This window comes from Lineus longissimus, chromosome 19 (genome assembly GCF_910592395.1).
Source record: "Lineus longissimus chromosome 19, tnLinLong1.2, whole genome shotgun sequence".
NCBI lineage: Eukaryota > Metazoa > Nemertea > Pilidiophora > Heteronemertea > Lineidae > Lineus > Lineus longissimus.
In genome coordinates this window covers 4,361,027-4,387,252 of record NC_088326.1, presented here as the reverse complement: position 1 = coordinate 4,387,252, position 26,226 = coordinate 4,361,027, and the positions used below count along the sequence as shown (strand labels likewise).

General features: G+C 40.6%; 1 protein-coding gene across 11 annotated transcripts in view; it reads left to right on the top strand.

Moving 5' to 3' along the window:
- LOC135503080 (regulating synaptic membrane exocytosis protein 2-like) overlaps positions 1 to 26,226 on the top strand; it is a 111,979-nt gene that overhangs the window by 16,246 nt on the left and 69,507 nt on the right. For 9 of the 11 annotated variants that reach the window (XM_064796403.1, XM_064796402.1, XM_064796399.1 and 6 more), the window contains exons 2-4: positions 3,678 to 3,894; positions 15,120 to 15,167; positions 16,811 to 16,825. In XM_064796403.1, the coding sequence (XP_064652473.1) occupies positions 3,678 to 3,894; positions 15,120 to 15,167; positions 16,811 to 16,825 (280 nt within the window). Of the gene's footprint in view, positions 1 to 3,677; positions 3,895 to 15,119; positions 15,168 to 16,810; positions 16,826 to 22,065; positions 22,115 to 26,226 lie in introns of those variants that run through there. The other 2 variants (XM_064796401.1, XM_064796404.1) reach the window with 2 other exon arrangements.

The window sequence follows — 26,226 nt, the reverse complement described above, 5'->3', positions numbered from 1 at the left end:
ATTCATTTCGTTTTGAAAGAGTTCGAATTGCTTTAGGCTTTCAATTTCTAGCTATGGTGGTGCCTATGGTCAACCCTTAATTCTTTACCCACTGGGCCAGTGTGCTAGTCATGGGCGAAGTCTTCTTTTCTCATGGACGATGCGTGATATCAAACCCAATTTTTGACAATCATATTTCTGTTCAAACTCCTCATCAGTTGTCTTCTGAACATGCCATCTTGGCCAATCATTGATGGGAGTTCGACACTTTGTTTAAAAGTCAGTCAGACCTATGAGTTGTGGGTTAGAGCCCTATCCCCTCCTTGGGTTAGGGTGGCTGCATTCAGCATTTCTCTCAGAAAGGCTTATTGTTTCCTCAGCCTAGCAAAAGACTTCAATTTTGGATCATTTTCTGGATTTTTGATAGAATTATGCAAGAAATGCTACATTTTTGGGGGTGTTTTTCTAATTTTGATGGTTGAAAACAGATGAGTTTGGGGTCGGGAGAGAGTGTCAGTAATGTAAAGCATGAGTGAACTTGTGGAGAGAGCTGTTTGGAAATCATGTCAGTAATCTGAAGCATGAGTGAACTTGTTGATAGCTGTTTGGAAATCATGTCAGTAATCTGAAGCATGAGTGAACTTGTGGAGAGCTGTTTGGAAATCATGTTAGTAAACTGAAGCATGAGTGAACTTGTGGAGAGAGCTGTTTGGAAATCATGTCAGTAATCTGAAGCATGAGTGAACTTGTGGAGAGCTGTTTGGAAATCATGTCAGTAATCTGAAGCATGAGTGAACTTGTGGAGAGCTGTTTGGAAATCATGTCAGTAATCTGAAGCATGAGTGAACTTGTGGAGAGCTGTTTGGAAATCATGTTAGTAAACTGAAGCATGAGTGAACTTGTGGAGAGAGCTGTTTGGAAATCATGTCAGTAATCTGAAGCATGGGTGAACTTGTCGTGAGCTGTTTGGAAATCATGTCAAACCCACAGGCTTTCAGTGCCTTATGTGATGAGGGGGAGGGGGGGATGTTTGGGTCCTATTGGCCACAGAATTTCTGTCACATTCCGACAATATAATGTGTTCAGATAAGTAAAGATTTATTCACTGTATATCTGTACCCAAAACAGAATGCACTTTATATCATCCAAAAACAATTGTTCTAAAATGTCATTTAATTTTGACATCAAAACCGAGTTCCATGAAACCGATGGCATGAAGTTCTGGAGCCTAGGAGAGAGATTTAGATGTCAAAAATTATCACATTGAGAAAAAAAAATCAATTTTCATAGCAGTCAATTATTTCAATTGCATGAGTGTTTGGAATGATAACTGTTCTGATTGTAATTATGTTTTCCTCCTTCAGTTTTGCACTGTTTGTTTCAGAAAAAGGCCTGTCCCTTTAACGAGGTCAGAGGTCACGTTATGCACACTGTATGCCAGTCCTGCACTTTCTAGTTATGTTTTTCACAGTTTATAAAAGCTTTGACCAATGCATTTCCAATGCATTTGTCTTGTTGTCATGCATTTCCAATGCATTTGTCATATTGTCATGCATTACCAATGCATTTGTCATATTGTCATGCATTACCAATGCATTTGTCATATTGTCATACATTACCAATGCATTTGTCATATTGTCATGCATTTCCAATGGCTACAGCGCAGGTCACAATAGAAGTTGCTCATTTGTGGAGCGCTTTCGATTTTTTATGTTTTTAAGCAAATGCTGGGTGTTACAAATTATCAATGCTAGTTTTGATTTTGAGTAACTTAAGAGGTTATCAAACAAAAATAATATCACTGTGTGTATTTTCCAAGTTGTTTCTGAAGAAGTCAGAGTAAGATTAATGTGCTAAAATTAATGTGCTCGTTGTCACAGGATGTGGAGACAAGGCATATCGTAATGAGATGCTGAAATTAAGTGCCCCACAAACGAGGGATATCTGTTGCAGAGACAAATGAAAATCATCATTGAATAATGGCAAAAAGGTCGAATGTCTGCTGGTTAAACCAATCACTGCCGAGTCTGACATTTGTTGCAAGTTGTGGAGATGACCAATTCTTGTCCCAGGTGCATGCAATAACTGCTGCAAACAAGAGATCTCATGTGATAATTATTGCAGGTTGCTGGAACAATATTTTTTGTTTGGGAGCACTTGTTTTGCATTTGAAAACAGTACCAGACATTCGTTGATATTTATTTAGTCGTGTGTGGTGATTTCTCGGTGGGAATTTGGCAAATCGGCCCAGTTGTTCAAAACAGGTTTTTTATTGACCATAGACACCACCATATTGGATTGAACTTGATATCCTCAAGCACTAAGAACTCTTTCAAAACGAACTTAATGCCAATTTAAAGGGTGGGAGTCTGTTCTTTGTTTTCCAGAGATTAGCATCCACGGTTTAAAGTGGGCATTCACTTCATCTTGAAGAAGTGCTTTAGGATTTCAAATTCTAGCCAAAATGGTGGTACCTATGGTCAACCCTTAACTGAAGGATCTAGATAACACAAGTTAATGGCAGCTTTTGGAAGAAAACTCGTTTTGAAAAATAGGGTCCTGATTTCAAAGTTAGTACAGTAGAACCTCTCTATTAAGGACACCCTTTGGACGACAAATGATGTCCTTGTTAGAGGGATGTCCTGATTAGAGAGGTCAAATTGAAAGGAAACAGCCAATTTGGGACCAGAACTGGTGTCCTTATTAATAGAGAGTTGTCCTGATTAGAGAGGTCAAATTGAAAGGAAACAGCCAATTTGGGACCAGAACTGGTGTCCTTATTAATAGAGAGTTGTCCTGATTAGAGAGGTCAAATTGAAAGGAAACAGCCAATTTGGGACCAGAACTAGTGTCCTTAATAGAGAGTTGTCCTGATTAGAGAGGTCAAATTGAAAGGAAACAGCCAATTTGGGACCAGAACTAGTGTCCTTAATAGAGAGGTGTCCTGATTAGAGAGGTCAAATTGAAAGGAAACAGCCAATTTGGGACCAGAACTGGTGTCCTTATTAATAGAGAGTTGTCCTGATTAGAGAGGTCAAATTGAAAGGAAACAGCCAATTTGGGACCAGAACTGGTGTCCTTATTAATAGAGAGTTGTCCTGATTAGAGAGGTCAAATTGAAAGGAAACAGCCAATTTGGGACCAGAACTAGTGTCCTTAATAGAGAGTTGTCCTGATTAGAGAGGTCAAATTGAAAGGAAACAGCCAATTTGGGACCAGAACTAGTGTCCTTAATAGAGAGGTGTCATGATTAGAGAGGTCAAATTGAACGGAAACAGCCAATTTGGGACCAGGACTAGTGTCCTTAATAGAGAGTTGTCCTGATAAGAGAGGTCAAATTGAAAGGAAACAGCCAGTTTGGGACCAGAACTGGTGTCCTTAATAGAGAGTTGTCCTGATTAGAGGGGTCAAATTGAAAGGAAACAGCCAATTTGGGACCAGAACTGGTGTCCTTAATAGAGAGTTGTCCTGATTAGAGAGGTCAAATTGAAAGGAAACAGCCAATTTGGGACCAGAACTAGTGTCCTTAATAGAGAGATGTCCGCTAAGGGAGGTTCCACTGTGTATGAAAATAACATCATAATCATAAAGATCTATCACAAAATGAACTAGAAATCAACATAAAATTTCACTTGACATTCCGTCCTTATCTATTATTCTATTGTCGTCACTGATGCAATCAAAACTTTGTTTTTCAGAAATCTGCAAGACGATCTTAAAAAGACAGAACAACATGTCAAGAAACTCAACGACACACGGGTACAGACGACCCAGGTGCAGGGCAACCTCGGCGCCGTCTGCGACATATGCCACAAGACCAAGTTCGCTGATGGCGTCGGACATACGTGTACCTATTGCAACCTCAAATCATGCGCGAGGTGTGGAGGGAAGATTACTGTACGAACAAATCAAAAGGTACGTCATGTAAAGATACTTGATAACGTTTGGTTTCAAAATGAGATGTATCCATTTATACTTTTTTTTGCTTGGAAATGGGTTGAAAGTAAAATTTGGCTGATAGTGCCTTATACATGTAATTATCACACAATACATAGGCAGAAACTTCGGTCATAGAATCTCTTGGTTAGAAAACGAGGGTTAATAAAGACAAGTCTTTGATAATTCTTGATGTAATGGAAATGATATCAGTAGGGCCTGCAACACCAAGTTGGCCGATCGTCTTTTTCAGGATGCTCCCACGGACCAGAAACCTCAGTTAGATTCAGGACATTCATAATTTATTCAGGATATTCATAATTTATTTTGGTGAATACAGAGGATTCTTGTGTTGCCTCAAATCTTCAGCTAACTCACATGGAAAATGTTCATTACGCATTTTTTCCTCCGTAGTGAGATTTTTCTCTCAATTTGTTCAACCTCGAAACAATTTTGTGTGCCTCTATATGAAAACAGACGATTACTGTCCATTCGTCCCAAGGTCACTATTGCTTGTCAATATGCGACATGTTGTACCACCATCTGACTATCACAACCAATAATTATGTCCATCATCCCTTGTTTTCTAAGCAAACTCAAAATTACTGGTAATTATCACACATTTTCCTTTACAAAACCTACATGCCGTGACATCACTGAGCGGGTCAGTGACAAGTGAGTTCGGATCACCTAGAACACTTTCCCAGATACCAATAAATAATGTCATGGTCGTTTTCTAGCCATTATGTGCTATTGTTGTGTTTGCCGTGTAATTAGTGTAATTACGTAAACAATTCTGCATATCTTCCCATTACTTCTACTGACAGAAGGCCATCTATTTACGATTACAGCCATAACTACAGGCAATTTTCACATTTTGTAGAAAACAACTCATGTACAGTCTTTGTCAAAAGTGAATGGACCACGATTGTTTGCTGCTAGTTTGAATAAATGTAATTAAAAATCGTCTAGAAGAAATGAAAACAAATTTTTAATATTGCTGCAGTAGCCTACTGTATGATCACTCACTCTTAAAGTGTATTTCTTATGACAATTGCAATGCCCTTCCCATGCACACCTCATTAGGTATCAAAGCATCATCAAGTCATAAGCAAATTACTGAATGAAACCCTATTGCGATATGTTCAGCAGGCCTAATCTAGCTTACTGATGGAACCCTATTGTCCACATGTTCAGCAGGCCTAATCTAGCTTACTGATGGAACCCTATTGTCCACATGTTCAGCAGGCCTAATCTAGCTTACTGATGGAACCCTATTGTCCACATGTTCAGCAGGCCTAATCTAGCTTACTGATGGAACCCTATTGTCCACATGTTCAGCAGGCCTAATCTAGCTAACTGATCTGCGCCAGACTTATGAATAGGAAATGAGACGGTTCAATTTCACTGCCCGAGAAAATGTGAAAAGGAGGCTGAATCGTTGGTGTGCGAAATCCCCTTTAAGAATATGGTTTTTTCAGCTTTTGGGAAAGCTTTTAAAGAGTTTTTCAGCGAACACAAATATACACGCTAAAGAGGTTTTTCAAGGAAATGGAAAACCCTTTGAGCTTTTCACAAGCTTAAAAAACAGTAGGGTTTTTCATGCCTTCGAAAAACCTGAAGGGGTGCATGTGTGTTGGTTGAAAAACCCACAAAGGGTTTTGAAAACCCCCAAAACCCTTGTTTTTAGGAGTGCAGTTGACGGATCCTAGTAGTCGTTTGTTATTGTAATAAGTGCATATTATATCATGCATATATAAAAAAGGCTAATACTTTCTTATGACCAGGACTGTAGCAATGCAGATGGCTAAATATTGTTTGTTCTCATGTCTGCGACTATTATGTTATTGCTGCATGTTGGTCAAATGGCCCTTATATCGAATGTAAGAGAAGTGATGCATTTTTAATCGACTTTGCTTGTACTATAATATAAATGTTATGTAAAGGCATTGTAGATATGATGATTTATGTAGAGGCTTACCATATTTCCTGGGCACGGCAGGAAGGAAAGTAAAAAATGTTGCAGGGGTGATAGGGGTTAATTCATCCCCCCCCCCCCCCCGGGATGATTTTACCTTTTCAGGCCTGATCACCTATAAGGTAGAATGGGGTAATTGTAGCCCCGGTTTAATTGTAGCTCCTGCGTATGATATTGATTGATTTCCCCATGCATCACAACAATGCAGGGGCTACAAATAAACTAGGGCTACAATTACCCCATTCTACTTTACTTGAGGGGAGGGGGTGCCCTGGCCGAGGTGTCTCTTTCAAAAATAAAAAGACGCCCAGGAGAATCAGTTCCCCAGCTTGCCGAGAATCAGACAGGCGTTCCAACTTGCCAAGGTCCTGGGACATGATCTCTGAGTTAGGCGAGGGAAAAACAACTCACTACTTGTAACCCCCCCCCCCCCACGTCGAATTTGACTGCTGTCAATAATAAGTTTTTGTGTCTCATCATTTCACTTTTTGCCCCCCCCACCCTTAACCTTTAGGCGCCAGCAGTATTATATTTAATTCAACTTTTTTCTCAGAGGTGCGGCGTCGAAATGGTTAAAGTGTTTTTCATCACACCACCAGTGCACAGCCTATACTGATATCACTTCCATTATATCAAGAATTATTAAAAGACTTGTCTTTATTAATTCTTGATGAGTATAATCCCTGATGATATAAATCATGATTTAAGGATTTCTGCATTCTAGTGTGTAAGGTAAAGTTTGTTTATTATTGTGTCATCCCTAATGAAAGGGCTAGTTAGCTTTGGCTTACGAGACACTCATTACTTCTAAACTCCTACCTCTACTGCCAGGCACCTGGTGAGAAGGCACCGTATTGTATTGTATTGTACCCCATTTTCATGATATTAAACTAGCTGACGGCCAGCCAACTGGCCTCATCGGAAAGAGCCTACCAGTGGGCGTGTGTTGGAGAGGGACATCTCTCCTTGGATCATATGGTACAGAGGTATTTTCCCTTGAAATGTGTTGCCTCTGACATATACCGTCAATAAAAAACAAAAAAAAGAAGTGCCTTACCCTGATATCGAAAAAAAGCTAGGCCGCGAAACAACTTTCTTCATCTGTCTTTAGCATGTAACCAATCACTTTCTCGAGCCTACATGTAGCACATAGGCTAGTATACCTCCAGGCAAGTACTAACAGTATGAAGACTGTGGCTTGACGATGACATTAAACGTTACCTCTAGGAGATGACATTAAACGTTACTTCTAGGAGCAATCCCAACCTCAAGATCTAAATGTCATGACATTTATGACTCATAATGCGATTGTGGAAGATTGCTATTGTTTGATGAAAATACACGTTATATGATATTGTGGGAGATACTTTGGCGATTAGAACAGGCGCTTTTACCCGCTAATCATATTATAGGGTGTAATATTAGCTAGCATGTCATGCTGTCGCACACAAGGTGCCATTGTCTGATCACTGATATCTCTAACTTAACCCTTTCGAGCCCGAGTTTCCATGGAAATACCACCCCATAAAGCCCGAGTTTCCCCAAAGCAAAATGTTGTTTACGTCACCTTTGACACCAAAATACTCACACCTGGAAAACCTCACATGAAAATCACGCTCAGCTGCTGCACTATGTAACCAAAGTTGTCATTTGGAATACCTCAGTCTTACAAAGCTGTTGTCATTTGGAATACCTCAGTCTTACAAAGCTGTTGTCATTTGGAATACCTCAGTCATACAAAGCTGTTGTCATTTGGAACACCTCAGTCTATCAAAGCTTTTGTCATTTGGATACCTCAGTCTTACAAAGCTGTTGTCATTTGGAATACCTCAGTCTTACAAAGCTGTTGTCATTTGGAACACCTCAGTCTTACAAAGCTGTTGTCATTTGGAACACCTCAGTCATACAAAGCTGTTGTCATTTGGAACACCTCAGTCTTACAAAGCTGTTGTCATTTGGAACACCTCAGTCTTTCAAAGCTTTTGTCATTTGGAATACCTCAGTCTTACAAAGCTGTTGTCATTTGGAACACCTCAGTCTTACAAAGCTGTTGTCATTTGGAACACCTCAGTCTTACAAAGCTGTTGTCATTTGGATACCTCAGTCTTACAAAGCTGTTGTCATTTGGAATACCTCAGTCTTACAAAGCTGTTGTCATTTGGAACACCTCAGTCTTACAAAGCTGTTGTCATTTGGAATACCTCAGTCTATCAAAGCTTTTGTCATTTGGAATACCTCAGTCTTACAAAGCTGTTGTCATTTGGAATACCTCAGTCTTACAAAGCTGTTGTCATTTGTAATACCTCAGTCTTACAAAGCTGTTGTCATTTGGAATACCTCAGTCTTACAATGCTGTTGTCATTTGGAATACCTCAGTCTTACAAAGCTGTGATAAGTGTTTAAAGTGAAGGGGTGTCGAGTAAGTTTTTGCGACTGTAGTCGAGGTCGGGCAAACAGAGAGATTTTTCTTTGTTGACTAAAGTAGAGATCATCAGGCTTCAAAGACTTAAAATTACCTTAAAAATGTCATTCTCTACTGTACAGTGATGTAGCATTGCAGGTTTGCTGCTTTTACAGTCTTTTCAGTCAGTTACAATTGCCGAGCCTATAACCTTGAAAAAATTGAAATCCGATGCGGCCAGCTCGTGGAGGGAGAGAGGGAGGAAGAATAATCCCTATATTATTGTCATAGCCTCACCTTCCCTACCCATAACTGACTAGAGTGGTTGTGAGGGGGCGGTCCTCCCTAATACTGTTCCATAACCAGTTCACTGACCAGAGTCAGGTCACAGGAGGGAGACAGTCCTCCCTAATACTGTCATACACCAAGTTCCCCTGCCCATAACCGACCAGAGTCAGGTCAGGGGAGGGAGAGAGTCCTCCCTAATACTGCCATACACCAAGTTCCCCTGCCCATAACTGACCAGAGTCAGGTCAGGGGAGGGAAAGAGTCCTCCCTAATACTGCCATACACCAAGTTCCCCTGTCCATAACTGACCAGAGTCAGGTCATGGGAGGGAGACAGTCCTCCCTAATACTGTCATACACCAAGTTCCCCTGTCCATAACTGACCAGAGTAAGGTCATGGGAGGGAGACAGGTCTCCCTAATACTGCCATACACCAAGTTCCCCTGTCCATAACTGACCAGAGTCAGGTCATGGGAGGATGACAGTCTTCCCTAATACTGCCATGCACCCAGTTCCCCTGTCCATAACTGACCAGAGTCAGGTCATGGGAGGGAGACAGATCTCCCTAATACTGCCATACACAAAGTTCCCCTGTCCATAACTGACCAGAGTCAGGTCATGGGAGGGAGACAGTTCTCCCTAATACTGTCATACAAGCAGTTTCCCTGTCCATAACTGACCAGAGTCAGGTCATGGGAGGGAGACAGTTCTCCCTAATGCTGTCATACAAGCAGTTTCCCTGTCCATAACTGACCAGAGTCAGGTCATGGGAGGGAGACAGTTCTCCCTAATACTGTCATACGCTCAGTTTCCCTGTCCATAACTGACCAGACTCAGGTCAGGGGAGGGAGACAGTTCTCCCTAATACTGTCATACACCAAGTTCCCCTGTCCATAACTGACCAGAGTCAGATCATGGGAGGGAGACAGTTCTCCCTAATACTGTCATACACCACGTCACCCTGTCCATAACTGACCAGAGTCAGGTCATGGGAGGGAGACAGTCTTCCCTAATACTGTCATACACCAAGTTCCCCTGTCCATAACTGACCAGAGTCAGGTCATGGGAGGGAGACAGTTCTCCCTAATACTGTCATGCACGCAGTTCCCCTGTCCATAACTGACCAGAGTCAGGTCATGGGAGGGAGATAGTCCTCCCTAATACTGTCATACACCAAGTTCCCCTGTCCATAACTGACCAGAGTCAGGTCATGGGAGGGAGACAGATCACCCTAATACTGCCATACACAAAGTTCCCCTGTCCATAACTGACCAGAGTCAGGTCATGGGAGGGAGACAGTCCTCCCTAACACTGTCATACACCAAGTTCCCCTGTCCATAACTGATCAGAGTCAGGTCATGAGAGGAAGACAGTCCTCCCTAATACTGTCATACACCCAGTTCCGCTGTCCATAACTGACCAGAGTCAGGTCATGGGAGGGAGACAGTTCTCCCTAATACTGTCATACACCAAGTTCCCCTGTCCATAACTGACCAGAGTCAGGTCATGGGAGGGAGACAGTCCTCCCTAATACTGTCATACACGCAGTTCCCCTGCCTACACCACCATGTATTATTTAAATTAAACTGACACTGGGTAATCTACTATGCTACTGGTTGCCAAGGCGACCGTATTGAATTCTGCGGGTTGCTTACAAAGCTTGAGTGTGTTCTCGGGTATTGACTGAGAACCGAGTGGTAGTATGAGGAATGTGGTGTCTATCTCCGGCGTTCATCTACATACAACGACAACAGCGTTCAAAGCAGACGAGTCAACATGTCAGTCCTAAAAGGGCAGACCCTGTGACCAGTGACAAGTCCTATAAGGGCAGACCCTGTGACCAGTGACAAGTCCTATAAGGGCAGACCCTGTGACCAGTGACAAGTCCTATAAGGGCAGACCCTGTGACCAGTGACAAGTCCTATAAGGGCAGACCCTGTGACCAGTGACACTATTTCAGAGTTACACCACCGTCATTACGCAGGCTAAACTGCCTGTTGCTAATCCTGTTGTGGTGCCTGTCATCATGCAGTCCTATGTAAAAAGTACATGAATGGTAAACTTAAAGGGGTAGGACATTCGTACTTTGGTCATGGAAATAGAAATGCAGTTATACACAATGTAGTATTGCAATTACTGCATGCAAATTTGCTAAAACTTGGTATTTAATTGTATTCATGCCTGCACAACGACAATGTTGAAATTTATATTCAATATGTATATATGTAATTCAAAATTTTCAAATTCAATTACAAGCTTCAAATTTCTAACGAATGGCGTAGACATTTGTAGCTTATGTTATCTCGTCTTGTCCGTCGTCCGTCATTTGTAGACACCTATTGGGCATCCATACACATTGGCCAAATTTGGGTCAATTGTGATTTCCAAAGTTCACAGAGGTCAAACTCTAAAACTGTCATTTATATTCCAACGTTCTGTCATATCTAAAAGTCAATTTAACCTCCATATCTCATTTCATCTACCACTTAATCATTCCCTGGTGAGCACAATGTCCCCGGGACATTTCATTTAAGAATTTATATCAAAATGACAAGTTTATGTCATTGGAGGGCATGCTTTTAGATAGACATTGATATTTAGAAACCAAGTATGGATCTGGACATCTTTGATAGGAATGATACGACATTAGTGTCCCGCAAACAAGACTTTTTTTCCACAGTAACCTGCAATAATTATCACATGCAACCTAAGTCACTGGTTTGCGGTGGTTGTTGCAGGTTGCAAGAAACAGTCATCCCTGCGATCTGCGATAAACATGAATTCCACCAATGACCAATTTTTACACACAAGCTAGGCCTTTTCTTGTGACTTCCTGCCGATATAACTATGTTGTTGCAGGTCTCAGCGATGAAAATCTGTTGTGTGCGGGGCGCTTTAGTGATTGACAAGATCAGACAAGGGCAGTACAGATGACAAGGATATAAAATTTTTGATTTTAGGTGGATTTTAGAACTTTTCCTCTTATCAAATGCTACATTTGATTACTGGAAAGAAAAAAAATGCTGACAACTGGAAAGTTATCTGTCTCAACTCACTGTGGCTCTTTGAATTTAGAAAATCGGACAAAAAATAAGCATTTTAGAGGAATTTTTGTTGACAAGTTTTTACAAGAAAAAAATGTCATTCTTTTTTCCACCAGTTATTGGCATCCCTGAGATGAAACTGTGCAATGTCATTGCATTGATTCAGAAACTGTTGTCTCGACGTGTCAGGACATGCATTACACATCACATCTTGCACTCTTCGCGACTATTATTGACGTTTGGTAGTCATATTAGCATGATCAGTCTGGGCAGTAACGCCAGCCTGCCAAACCCCACCATCACCCAAGTTCGCCCGCTAATTTGTACTTGTGTATAATTCAGTGCCAGTATGATGATGCATATCGTAAAACAGTAATGGGCCCATCGGTCGCTATGAGAGCTCCACACTTTCAGGCCAACAATATTTGATCCATAAAGCACATACAGCGGCACCTCCCTTTGCTGACTACTCTCTATTAGGGACAACCTCTCTATTAAGGACAACCTCTCTATTAAGGACAACCTCTCTATTAAGGACAACCTCTCTATTAAGGACAACCTCTCTATTAAGGACAACCTCTCTATTAAGGACAACCTCTCTATTAAGGACAACCTCTCTATTAAGGACACTAGTTTTGGTCCCAAATTGGTTGTTTCCATTCGATTTGACCTCTCTAATCAGGACACCTCTCTATTAAGGACAGCACTTGTCAATCACAAGGGTGTCCTCAATAGAGAGGTTCTACTGTATTAGCATTTTTGCTGATCTCTCACTAAAGTACATGGGGAAAAAGGGGGTGGACACATATAAATGTCTGACCCATATGAAGGCCTCCACGTCCTACTATAGAGTCCTGATGGACTGGAGACCAATTTTGTGCCATTTGTAGGATGGAAGCCATCTTGGTTTGAGCTCCTGGGGGAAGAAGGGGGCCACAAATATTAGGGTGTGTGACCCATATGGCGACCTCCAGATGCTACATGTACTTTAGAGTTCTGATAGAGACCTGTTTCATGTACATGTCTTGGGGCTAATAGTTGCTAATAAAAGGTGCTGTGTGTCCTTTGAGATTCGGGAATATGAACAATGTGAATTGTCTCATCTCTATAAAACAACCCGATTTCACCCATTGAGAGTGAACATAGAAATAAACCAATGTGGCTGTGAACTGTCCCATCTCTTTCAAAATGATTTCGCCCATTGCTAGTTAACATTGAATTTAATTGCATCATCTCATTTCTATGATAACAACCCGATTTTACCCATTGATGCTTAACATAGAATTAAACCAATATGGTTGTGAATTGTCCTATCTCATTTCTATAAAACCATCCCGATTTTACCCATTGATGGTAAACATAGAATTAAATCAATGTGGCTGTGAATTGTCCTATCTCATTTCTATAAAACCGACCCGATTTTGCCCATTGATGGTAAACATAGAATTAAACCCATGTGGCTGTGAATTGTCCTGTCTCATTTCTATAAAACCAACCCGATTTTACCCATTGATGGTAAACATAGAATTAAACCAATGTGGCTGTGAATTGTCCTATCTCATTTCTATAAAATCAACCCGATTTTACCCATTGATGGTAAACATAGAATTAAACCAATGTGGTTGTGAATTGTCCCATCTCATTTCTACAAAACCAACCCGATTTTACCCATTGGTTGTAAACATAGAATTAAACCCATGGGGCTGTGAATTGTCCTGTCTCATTTCTATAAAACCAACCCGATTTTACCCATTGATGGTAAACATAGAATTAAACCCATGTGGCTGTGAATTGTCCTATCTCATTTCTATAAAACCAACCCGATTTTACCCATTGATGGTAAACATAGAATTAAACCCATGGGGCTGTGAATTGTCCTATCTCATTTCTATAAAACCAACCCGATTTTACCCATTGATGGTAAACATAGAATTAAACCCATGGGGCTGTGAATTGTCCTGTCTCATTTCTATAAAACCAACCCGATTTTACCCATTGATGGTAAACATAGAATTAAACCCATGGGGCTGTGAATTGTCCTGTCTCATTTCTATAAAACCAACCCGATTTTACCCATTGATGGTAGACATAGAATTAAACCAATGTGGCTGTGAATTGTCTCATCTCGTTCAGTGTTTCCTATGGTATCACGTTTGTTTCCATGTGAGTCATTATGTGCTACCAAACATCATTTAGGAGACAATAGAATGCAAATAGGGAAGTGAATTATGTCAGGTCATGCTGTCACTTGCAAACTATCCAACCTAACTACGATGGTGGAAAACTGGGGCCGTATGTGCATTAAACCATTAGGCGACAGTAGTCTGGATTCTGTGTTTTATGTGTGATGCATTCATAGGGTATTATGGCTCCCTGCACTGAGCCATTGATGAGTTGTTTTTTTCATCCGGCCACGGACCAGCAGATTAATCGCAGGGGGGGCCATTGGAGGTGAACGTCTGCAATAAAAAAAAAATCATTGCTGTAGTGTACGAAAATATCAAACTGCTTGATTTTGTTGCAGATTGAACTGTGACCGATTTTTCATGCAAACAAGTAATATTTTTGTTGCTCATCGCAGTGATAAAGATCGACCATCTTTGCAATAAAATCACAAGTCTGCATTGTGCATCAATCCACACAAAAATTACTTCCCTGCACTGAGGCCTCACTCGGGTCCGGTTGGGATTAAAATCAGAATAGCGTGATACTTCAGTCAGTTTTTGATTCAGTAATAAGGCCCTTAATAATGCCATTGGTCCTTTAAATCTTCAGTTGGGTGTTTGTGTATTTCATACGACAGCACAGTGGTTGCATAGTAGAAGCTGTATACAGTTGTCTTTGAAAATGTTAACACAAAAAAACGTTTCATTCCGTTAAATGTCATCGGGGAAGTTTAGTCACAGCATACTTGAGTGGGTGTTGTATCTTAGTGACGAAAATACCATGAAGCCTTTATACGATTATAATGATAATGCCACTAATGGGTGGGTATATTTTTCAAACGCTGTTTGTGAGTGTGACTCATACTGATATCAATTACTAATTCGTCATCCTTGGTCCAGTTTTTAAACGCGTATTCTTTATAAATATCATATTTTGTTTGATGTAAACTGTACATAATGACACAGTGCATTTACTGTAAACAATGAAATTTAACACCGTCTAGATGATAGAAAATATTTATTTGAATACAGTAGAACCTGTCTATTAAGGACACCGTAGGGACCGACAAGTGCTGTCCTTAATCGAGAGGTGTCCTGATTAGATAGGTCAAATTGAATGGAAAGAACCAATTTGGGACCAAGACTAGTGTCCTTAATAGAGAGGTTGTCCTTAATAGAGAGGTGTCCGCTAAGGGAGGTTCCACTGAAGTAATAGCAACTAAATGTAATTAACATAAACAATGTTATTTTTCAGATCCACGAACGAAATTGTCATGATTCTGAGCGATCTCATTACATGTCGCTAATTTGCATACTTGCGTATTTCAGCCAATCAAACCAGAGGCACCTGGCGTCTCTACAACGCCCCCTACCACTGTAAGTTTCTACCTGTTGTTATAAAAGTGTTGCGTGTTCAGTTCCAGAAATATTGAATCTTGTTTTTTGTTCGTTTCATTTCACTTTTAGAGCACTGTACTGCTGTTTCAATGAATGCATTAGATTTCAAGTTGCACTGCACGATTTAGAGAAGAGTCAAGAAATAAATCACAACCGTGACTACAGGGTGTCCCCAAAAAATGTACGAAAAAGCATTTCAATACTACTGATATGCCAATCATTGTTTCCAAACTTCTTAGGCCACTCAGTGACATCATCATGTCGCCATTCTTCTATTCTAAGCTTTTGCTCATGCGTAGTTCTGCAAATTGCAACTTAGAAACTTTCGTGTATAACAAACTTGCTAGAGGTGGTCAAAATGAAAGTTTGGGTGACAGGGGGAGAGGGGGGGGGGGGGAGTATCGAAGAACAAGATATTTCACAATAATTCAAGCCATTGCCCAAAATGATTGTATTGGTCTATGGTCGTGTAAGAAAAGCCCCAGTGTTATATACATGTACAGTGGAGCCTCTCTATAAAGGACACCCTGGAGACTGACAAGTGCTATCCTTAATAGAGAGGTGTCCTGATTAGAGAGGTCAAATTATATGGAAACAACCAACTTGGGTTCGAAATGAGTGTCCTTTATAGAGAGGTGTCTGCTAAGGGAGGTTCAGCCGTATATGATTATGAATGACATAGCGGGAGGGAAAATATTTGTGTGCTACAAGGGATAGCACACATCTGGCAAGATTTGTAATGATAAATTTGAACTGTCTGAATCATATCATAAAAGCTTCAGAAAGTAAACACATTTTCATTTTAGCATATTCAGATTTTTAGCGGCACATGCAATGTCATTGTCATATTTTCTTTTTGTTGTCATGTTGTCGTACTGCATATACTCTAATTTCACTCATCTAAGACTCGTTGATTTATTACTATGAAATCAAACAAAGTCCAGGCCAGGCCAGAAAATGACATCAAACAACTTGGGGTCGCCAACCGATTTTGTATGCAAATTGGGCGTGTTGAAATGCATTGAACCCCAATGCATAATATCTACCTTAAATTGAATATTCAAAACTGGTCTTAGATTTGTGGAACTAGAGTTTTTTGGATGAAATTAGGTTTGGTTTAAAATGGAGTAGAATGCCCTTGGTATAAAGTCTTTAAACAGAACATTTTTAGGAGTACAAGGTGGGTTTGCCACTTTTCCGTTAGGCCAATATCACGATGTCCGAAAGAGGACGGAGAAAATCCATTTGTTGGTTGAATTAAAGGCCTAAGTCTGTTGGTAATTGAAAAATGAAATCGAATTTGAAAATTTAAAACTGTGTAAATATGCACTGTATGTATATTGTAACAATGCTGTTATGTACACAGATGAACAAATTTTTCCAGTACGAGCATTCAAGCATTTCTCCTGAGCCAGTAACACCAATGGCGTACCCCTTTAACCTAGCTTATGGCTTTTTCGCCTTGCAGTAAAGGCCATGCACTTTGTCTAAAAAGAACAGGTCATTGGTCAAAAAAAATTCATTATTCAAATTTTGAATTCCAAACTTCATTCTGATTGGTTGAACCTTCTTCGAATTCTGTAACATGAAAAGTGATTGGTTGAATTTTGAATTCATTGTAGAAAGTCATGGAGGAGGTATGTAATATTCTGTTAGGCAGTGTTCATCAAACTCATTCCCAGGTGATAGTATGGAAATTTATCTCCTGGGGACAGGGTTTGATATAGTAGCATGATAAGTATTGAATGAGGTAGTATAGAGTTGATATTAATTCCAGGGCTAATGCTGTTTAGATGTTCTTTGCCCCACCTTTCTCTGAAATACGCAAAAATCTCCTTTGGCCCTGGAATCAGTTTAAACTATTACCGTTAGTTGTTTTAAGGGCTCTGCAGACAAACACTTTTTATTGCATGTGACAAAATAGTCTGTGACCTGCAGAGGCCTTCGCAAGTGCACGCGATAAGAATTGGTCAGCAGTCCGACTTGCAATGAATATCACACATGTTGGATTTTATCGCAAGCTGCTATGACTGGTGATTTTACCTGCAGGCAAGAAATCTTTTTATCACCCATCCCAGTGATGATAATATCATGTCTCTTTGATAAAAATTGCTTGTCTGCGATGTGCTTAGCTATAGAAAATCAGATTGCTAGGAATTGTGCTCATTTGAGAGTGTAAGGATGATCTCAAACAATGGGGGGAGGAGGCTGGCACATCAAAATTTATCTGAAATGTGTTCCCAACATCATGAAGCACCTCAGTCAGGCTGCCCAATAAGTTGAAAGGCCTACCTTGAACATACAGTCCAGGTCAAAATTGACATCCTTCCTTCTTCGTGGCAGTTACAAGTGAGTTGCATGCCGAGTTGCTCGCCAATAATGCACCAGTGCGCGCTAATCTCTATGTTTTGCATGTATTACATGTGCGACCTACGCGCTGGTAATTTAGGGATGTCAATTGTGATTTGGACTGTACTATTACATGATGCCCTACATGCTGGCATCGAAAAAAATTTGAGATGATTCTTTAAACTTTATGTTGTTGTCTGATCTTATTGATTTGAGTGTTCTGATGTTCTGACAAAATATGTGTGCGTGGGGGGGGGGGGGGGATCCAGAGAATTTTTTCACATTTTTGACAGGACCCGCTGGGGCTGTCGAAGAGACGCAGTAGCAACATCAGCACCGGTCACCTCGGAGGCCTCAGGTTCACTTCTCGATTCACTCGACATGTGATAAAGACAGCGCCTCATAGACAGCGTAGGTTTCCTCCTACATACTTTACATCGCCAAATTTTGCTTGTAGAGCAGATAATGTCCGGATGCTCAGCTCTGCTCTGTGTGGCGAGGTGAGATCTCTATTGGATTGATCTACATATATACACCAATAATAACACCTACTTACTTTTTTTGTGGCTGGTAAACAACTTCTGCCTGGATATCGATCTCTGACGATTATACTAAAAACAGACACATTTTCAGGCTTATGTATTTTTGGCAAATCATGACAAATTTTAACCAGATGAAAATGTTCATGATTATATTTTAGCAGACTACGAATATCTTCTTGTTCTTCTGATCGAAAAGTGCCGATATTTTGTGTGTCAGGCTTGATCAGGGGGTCAAAAAATGAGAAATTTCTGAAAATCTTTGAAAATTCTTATGCGCAGTAGAATTTCAAGTCAAGTGACACAAAAACTGAGGACCAATCAGTTCCAAAGTTTTGGTTCAAATGACACTTTTGTGGGTTAGGGTTGGGGTGGTGTGGTGTGGGGTGGGATGTGTTGGGATGTGTTTTACTTGCATTAACAAGATTATTTGTATTTTGTTCTTTTTGAAGAATATTAGTATTAGTTAACTGGCCTTGATGTTTTCTCTCTGCATCCCGTCCTGTTTCAGTGTGATGATGTTACACATATATACTGGGCCTATATTCAAAGTTAATTAATTTGTGAATTACACCAAAACCGTTCCTCCTAATTTGCATGTTGTCACTTTCAGCGACGATCATGTATAGCACCAAAGGGTTAAGTCCTGTGCCACAGCCAGAGGCCCATGGATGATATTGCTAAATTAAGGTTTTAGTTCCCCTATCGCCTACAGCCCAAGTCACAATTGACATCCCTTTATTCTCGTCATTGATGCACTACCCAGGCGCGCAGGTTGGGCATAGGTAACGCTTAATACACACAAATCATAGAGAGATAAGCGTGTCACTGGTGCGTCATTGGCGCGCAACCAGGATGGATGTCAATTGTGATCTGGACTGTACATTATTTCAAGCTGGAATTACATTTTACACACCAAATTCATACATTCACATATGCGTTATGATGGTGATTTCTGATTGGTTTTCAATGTTCACCTGACCTCGCTCTTCTCTCTTTTGATTGGATGATCAGCTCCAGGGCTGGTTGTCACCGGTAACTAACCGCATCACGCCCCAACCGGACAATTTTGAAGAAGTAAGACACTCTGTTCAGCCAAGACACTTTCTACTATGCTGACATTTTTCTCTTGTGCTTCAAACTTCCATTTTCTATTTCACTTTTGATAAAGCTCATGTTTTGATGATGGCATGATCAGCTGTTAAATTCATATCATCATACCACCATCATATTATCATATTATCATTTCATCATATCATTACCAGCGTCGTAACCCTATTGGGTTTTTGCCAGAGGTATTGAGTCCACTTCAGGCTACTGTCCACCTCCGTGGGATCTTTTACTTGCCCTGGCATAGACACTCAGGTGCAAGGGACCACAGATTTTCATCTCGTCTGACAGCTGTTGAGCAGGCATGGATAAATGCGTCCCATTATATATGTTTCTAAAGAAAAATTCTCATCTATTTTATCTTAGCTTTGTCGCATATTCTTCTTGTCTTGAATTTCGAACGCCTTCTTACAATTAACTTTAACTTTAAATTATAGATGTAAACTTTCACTAATCAATTTTATCTAAAAAAAGAACATCAACTATCAGAGTGCATCTTGCTAGCAATAACCATACATTGTAACTTGTGCTCTTTTCAAGTCATAAACATGATAAAAGAGGGGACCTGATCAGCTGGGCTCAAATTTATTTTGGTTTTTCAAAACTTATTTTGCAAGCCTACAGCCACTTGACCATGTTAACAGAAAATCGCAAACCAAATCGATGGCAACTAGGGCCTTCTACTCAACAATTGTCTTATTCTTGTTGGCCTCAGAAACTGGAAAAAATTTTATTGAATGGCAGATTTCTCATGAATGATATGTAGCTCTTACTGTGCTCCAAAACATTTGACTATTTAATCAAAATAAGACCACTTTATCAAGGTTTAACTTACACATGGAATTTAAAGGGGTACACCTTTCATATTTAATTGTCGGTGAGGAAAATGGAAATGCAGTTGTACACAATGCCAAAGTGCTGTTATCATGTATGCAACTTTGCTGAAAATTGGTATGTGCAGTATCTGTCTACACCAGCGACAATGTTGAAATGTACATGTAGTACGCATACACGCAGTCAGAAATCTTCAAATTCAATTTATAATTTATAATTTATAATGAACAGCATATGCCTTTAAAGGCGAGACAATCTGGCTGTGAAGTATACAGGTGTTGAGATAACACATTACCCATGTCCAAATCCCGATTAATGAAAATTCCATTTATTGAACTTTTATCACAAATGTAAAATGCCAATCTGTATTTCATTTTGTTGCTTTGACTTGATTTTTACCAAAGTAATTTTTGACAATTTTTAATGAGTTGTGCTATTGTACAGCAAGAGAGAATATCAAAATAAAATTCAGATCTGTCACATTCTTCCTTTAATCTAAATTGACTCATCCTTTAATGAGTACTGTAATAATGTATTTGGGTTGACGCTGGCATAGTGCAAGAGCATTTGACTTGTGATTCAAAAGTCCTGGGTTCAAGCCCCAGCGGGTTCACTTCCAAAGCGGAGGTGCGCACTTTTAGCTACTGCGGTTCTTCAAAGCCTGGTGAGTTTTGCGGCCACTTAGTTTTAGTGACTGCTACTAAACGTAGCGGAGCCTTTGGGTTGCGGCTCCCCATGGCGAAGTCATTGGTAACACAGCAGCAGCTAAGCCTAACGGAGCGCTTTCAGAATGTTCTACATTATAAAGCGCTATAAGAACACTTCGTTTTATATACAGTTTATTGTCTATCAAGTTTAAGTTGACCAAAATGGAAACAACGACGTTTTGAAATGAATTTAGTCAGAAATGAGTTGTGAAACTTCTTCGGTTAAAGGTATGAACGTGTTTGCCTTGCTTTCCATGTCTAGCCTGGCCTGACAAAGGAGCAGGAACTGTTTATGGAACTCCAGCAGGGAGTCAGACGGGTAATTCTTTCAACTTTTTCTTTTTACACCCAAATATCACCCCTCAGAGCATAAGCAACAACTTTCTGGACCTGCAGTTTTTTGGTTAAATGTAGTCTTTTTTAATTATTCTCAAAATAGCTTGCTTTGAAACATGGGAAAAAAATGTTAAACGCCTTATTGGGGTGATTGGGTGGCATTCAAATTCTGTTGTTCTCTTTTTTATGGCTCTTTCTCTCATTTTGAGCTTTGACTTAAGGCATCTCTCATTTTGAGCTTTGACTTAAGGCATATCTTGAGGTATCTTTCATTGTGATCCTTGACTTAAGGCATCTTTCATTTTGAGCTTTGACTTAAAGGCATTAGTCATTTTGAGCCTCCGCTTAAGGAACCTCTCATTTTGAGCCTTGACATAAAACATCGCTAATTGTGAGCCTTGAGTTAAGGATCTGCACATTTTGAGCCTTGACTTAAGGCAGCTTTAAGTTTGAGCTTTGACTTATCATTGCTTAAAGATCCTCTCATTTTGAGCCTTGACTTAAGGTTTGTCTCAATGTGAGCCTTGACCTAAGGACTTTCTCAGTTAAGGTCTTGAATTAAGGAATCTCTCAGACTGAGCATTGACTTAAGAAATCTATCCTTATTTTTGTCCAGTTCGATTATCACACAAAGAGTGTCTTGCTCAAGAACACAGCTTTGTATGCCATTCACACGAGCTCTAAGACATTAACCATCAAATTCTAGCTTAAAACATCATATTTACTCCACCACTAATGAGCATATTAACCATTTCTTCACTTCAATATTATTTCAAAGTTTAAAGTAAGCTGTCTCTGAAAGTGCCGAGGGTTAAAACCAGCATTGAGACATATATCAGAATATCCCATTTTTTGTGGTCGAATATTAGAACATTGTTGCATATATTTCGCATTGGGCAAAGCTCCAGTAGTGCAATCACATGATCTATGACACGTCTGAGGGGAATGGTCCTGTCATTGGATACGAATATTCATCAGATGTGCATACAATATTAGATGCATTGCTGATGCGATGGCGACGGATATTGTTAACCCAGGGTATCACTACTAGGTAAGAAATGAATGCAGTTTTAATTTGGGTCTTGGTGCTGCATGGACTGGGCTTTCCATGAGGTCCAGTGTGAGAGATTGAAGGTCGCAGTGCTTTGGAATCCATGAGTACCAGTGTGAGGGATTGAAGGTCGCAGTGCTTTGGAATCCATGAGGTCCAGTGTGAGGGATTGAAGGTCGCAGTGCTTTGGAATCCATGAGGTCCAGTGTGAGAGATTGAAGGTCGCAGTGCTTTGGAATCCATGAGTACCAGTGTGAGATGTAGGTCCCAGTGCTTTGGAATCCATTAGTACCAGTGTGAGATGAAGGTCGCAGTGCTTTGGAATCCATGAGTACCAGTGTAAGATGAAGATTGCAGTGCTTTGGAATCCATGAGTACCAGTGTAAGATGAAGATTGCAGTGCTTTGGAATCTATGAGTACCAGTGTAAGATGAAGGTCGCAGTGCTTTCGATTCCATGAGTACCAGTGTAAGATGAAGATCGCAGTGCTTTGGAATCCATGAGTACCTGTGTGAGAAATTGAAGGTCAATGTGATAAATTGGATTAAATGTCGCAGTGCTTCCTTTCCAAGAGCACCAATGTGATGGGTTGAAGGTCGCAGTGCTTCCTATGAAATGAGCACCAATGAGAGATGAAGGTCGCAGTGCTTTGGATTCCATGAGCACTAATGTGATATGATGGGTTGAAGGTCGCGGTGCTTCTTTTCCAAGAGCACCAATGTGATGGGTTGAAGGTTGCAGTGCTTCATATGAAATGAGCACCAATGAGAGATGAATGTCGCAGTGCTTGGGATTCCATGAGCACCAATGTGATAAATTGGGTTGAAGGTCGCAGTGCTTCAGATTCCATGAGCACCAATGTGATGTGATGGGTTGAAGGTTGCAGTGCTTCTCATGAAATGAGCACCAGTGAAAGATGGTTGCAGTGCTTGGGATTCCATGAGCACCAATGTGATATGATGGGTTGAAGGTCGCAGTGCTCCGTAGTTCCATGAGTGTGAGATATGGGCTAAAGGTCACAGTTAAGATGATTGTGTGGGATTGTCTTTCATTGACCACCATTGCATAATCTCTTCCGCAAATTTTCTTCATGTCTCTTCAAGCTCGTGAATTGTCCGCCCATCAATAGTTAATTAGCTAGGAGTGCTCATTAATTAGTAATGATTGCGTAACTTGCTGAACTCGGTGAATCAATTCTCACACCCTTGGTTGCTTGATGGCCGTCATTGTATAAAACATTCAAGTTGGTGCCAACTTATCTTCACCCGAGAAGAAGAAGATGACGTCGATATGCTGCCTAATTAACCCTCTCTTATTCGTCTTGGCCAGTCGAGTCTGTCATACACCGATCCCAATGGCCTAGCGGTTAAGGCATCCGCCGGTAATGGGAGGTCGAACGTTCGAGGGGTGCTTGTAACCTCTTTCCGATGCGGCCTGTTGGTAAGCCTTTAGCCTTTTCCTCTAACTAAATGCTAAATTAAGCTGGAACAGAAAGATATTGGTCTCAACTCTATGTGGATCTTTGAATTTTCTGCATCGGACCAAAAATAAACATTTTAGAGGCATGTTTGTGCGAATGCAGGCTTATCAAAGGATAAGATCTTTACAAGGAAAAAATGTCAGACTTTTTCTGCAGGATATAGGCATCCCTGGCAATAGTAGCAATGGCAGCTTGCAGATGAGCTTGACGAATGGGGGGATGATGTATCATGCTCCCTCGTATAACACATGTCCAACCGTGAACTCCGTGGAGGAATTTCCGTTGCGGAGCGGTGGTTGGCGTGCACTGCCCAATCACTGAAGCAACACTGGGACCGGATGGCAAGTGCAAGGGACCTTTGCCGTTTTCTCTGAAACACTGGAAGCTTCCATCAAGTCTTCACCAAGACCAGCTACCGCACCATCTCGCTTCACTGCGTCAAACCATCTGACACATGTCCTCCCCCTCTCCCGATGCCACCAACGTGTCTCGGGCGCCATTTCAGCAGCTTCTTGGGAAGTCTGTCGTCTTCCATTCGGACAACGTCTCTGTACCTGCGGTGATGTCTCACTTTCAAGCTGAGGGACGGTGCCGGTTGGTTAGTTCTTATGAGGTCAAGATGTTCTCCATATAAGTGACCGTAAACTTTGCCTTGGCCTCTCGCCATCAGTGAGACACTCTGATTCACCGATTTACTGAGATGGCAAAGAGAGACATTATGTAGTTCCGGTTCAGTTTGGCAATGGCGTTGCCATGAGTCACCAAATAGTTGTAAGTGTGAAAGGTTGAAACCTGTGCCAATATATACATTATACATTAGAACCTCTCTATGAAGGACACCCTCGTGACTGACAAGTGCTGTCCATTATAGAGAGGTGTACTGATTAGAGAGGTCGAATTGAATGGAAACAACCAATTAAGGAGTAAAACTAATAGAGAGGATTTCCTTGTTACAGAGGTGTTCATGAAGGGAGGTTCCACTGAAAAATTACCCTATCCAGAATCCCGACAGGCAATTCTGGCAAATACTGACACAATTTTTTCCGCTCTGGACTTTTCCCAAATCCACTTGATATAGTCTAGCCTAAATTTGGTTGTTTTTGGTCTGTCCCGGAGTCTCAAAAAAGACTATTCCCAATACTTTGTATGTTTTTAAAACCAGAACGATAGAACCTTCCCCTAAAATGACCCCCCTGAGGCTGAGAGGCATTAATAGCAAATGGCTAATAGTTGTCTTTTTTTCATTTGATTACTAATGGGCTTGATTCACATGGTTACAGGATATGAGAGAGTTGAGCAATTTCAGTGTTATGATGCAGACAAATAATGGGTTTCAACCCTCTTGCGATACTGAAAAAGTGTTGGGCCGAAAGTGTTTTGTTTGGGCGTTTTGTGATCTAGTTCCCTTAAAGGCCCACATCGCTCTTGAAAAAATTCCAAATTTGTAATTGAATTCGAAAATGTCCAATTTCCTAAATACATACTGAATATAAATTCCGCATTGCTGTTATGTACACAGATACACAAATACTATACATACCGAGTTTCAGCAAATTTGTATGTATAATAACTGCACTATATGGCATTGTGTATAACTGCATTTCTATTCTCTTGGACCACCAGTAATCACCACTGTTTTGTCTTTGTGTCCTTGAGCAAGGCACTGAACCCTACTTGCTTCTCTCACCCAGGAGTTAATGGGTACCTAGCTGGCAGAGATAGCAAACTATGAATGAGAGTAGAGCTGGAATCATGAATTCCCTGGCCAGTAGCTAGGGGTAATAATCTGAAGCGCTTTGAGCCGCTGAAATCAGTTGGATTTAGCACTTTATAAGTCTGATAATTGTTATTATCATAATTTCAATGGAAGTTGCTTGTAAGTTACTGACAAGGTACAACATTCCTCCACTCGTTTTCGCTTTCATATTTGCTGTATATGGGCCTGACCAGCAAATGGTATGCAAGCATTGTCCCTATGTGCAACACACAATCATTTTAAGCTGGGTGGCAGCTCGTGTGCATGGTATTGATTTGTGAGTCACATGCAGATACATCATGTGATGCCTAGTCTTGCATGCACTACTAAAGGGGTACGGCATTCGTGATTACTGGTGGTCCATGAAAATAGAAATGCAGTTATACACAATGCCGCAGTGTAATTATTATGCATACAAATTTGCTGAAACTTGGTATTCATAGTATTTGTATATCTGTTTACACAATGGCAATGCTGCAATTCACAAATTCAGCACACATCTATGCAATTGAAAATTCAAATTCAATTACAAATTTAGATTTCTTAACAAATGGTGTATGCCTTTAATGTCATGGTGACTTGTAGATCCGTGTGTGTTTTCATCAGTTTCTGAGGCTGTGCTGGTGTAGTGGCTCAGGTCCGTGACCAGCAGTCAAGAGGTCTCTGGTTTGATACCCACTGTCGTCGTGAAACTATGTGCAGGTCCTTTGCCTTACATACCATTTGGGAGGCAAACACAAGTAACAAACTTCCCAAAGTCAAAGTGTCACCTTTGATGAATTAACTATCTCTGATAAATTAACCATTTAATTTTTGCAGCGAACTCGGATTTAGTCAACACCGAATAAAAAATTAGCAACGTCTTGAACTTTTCTC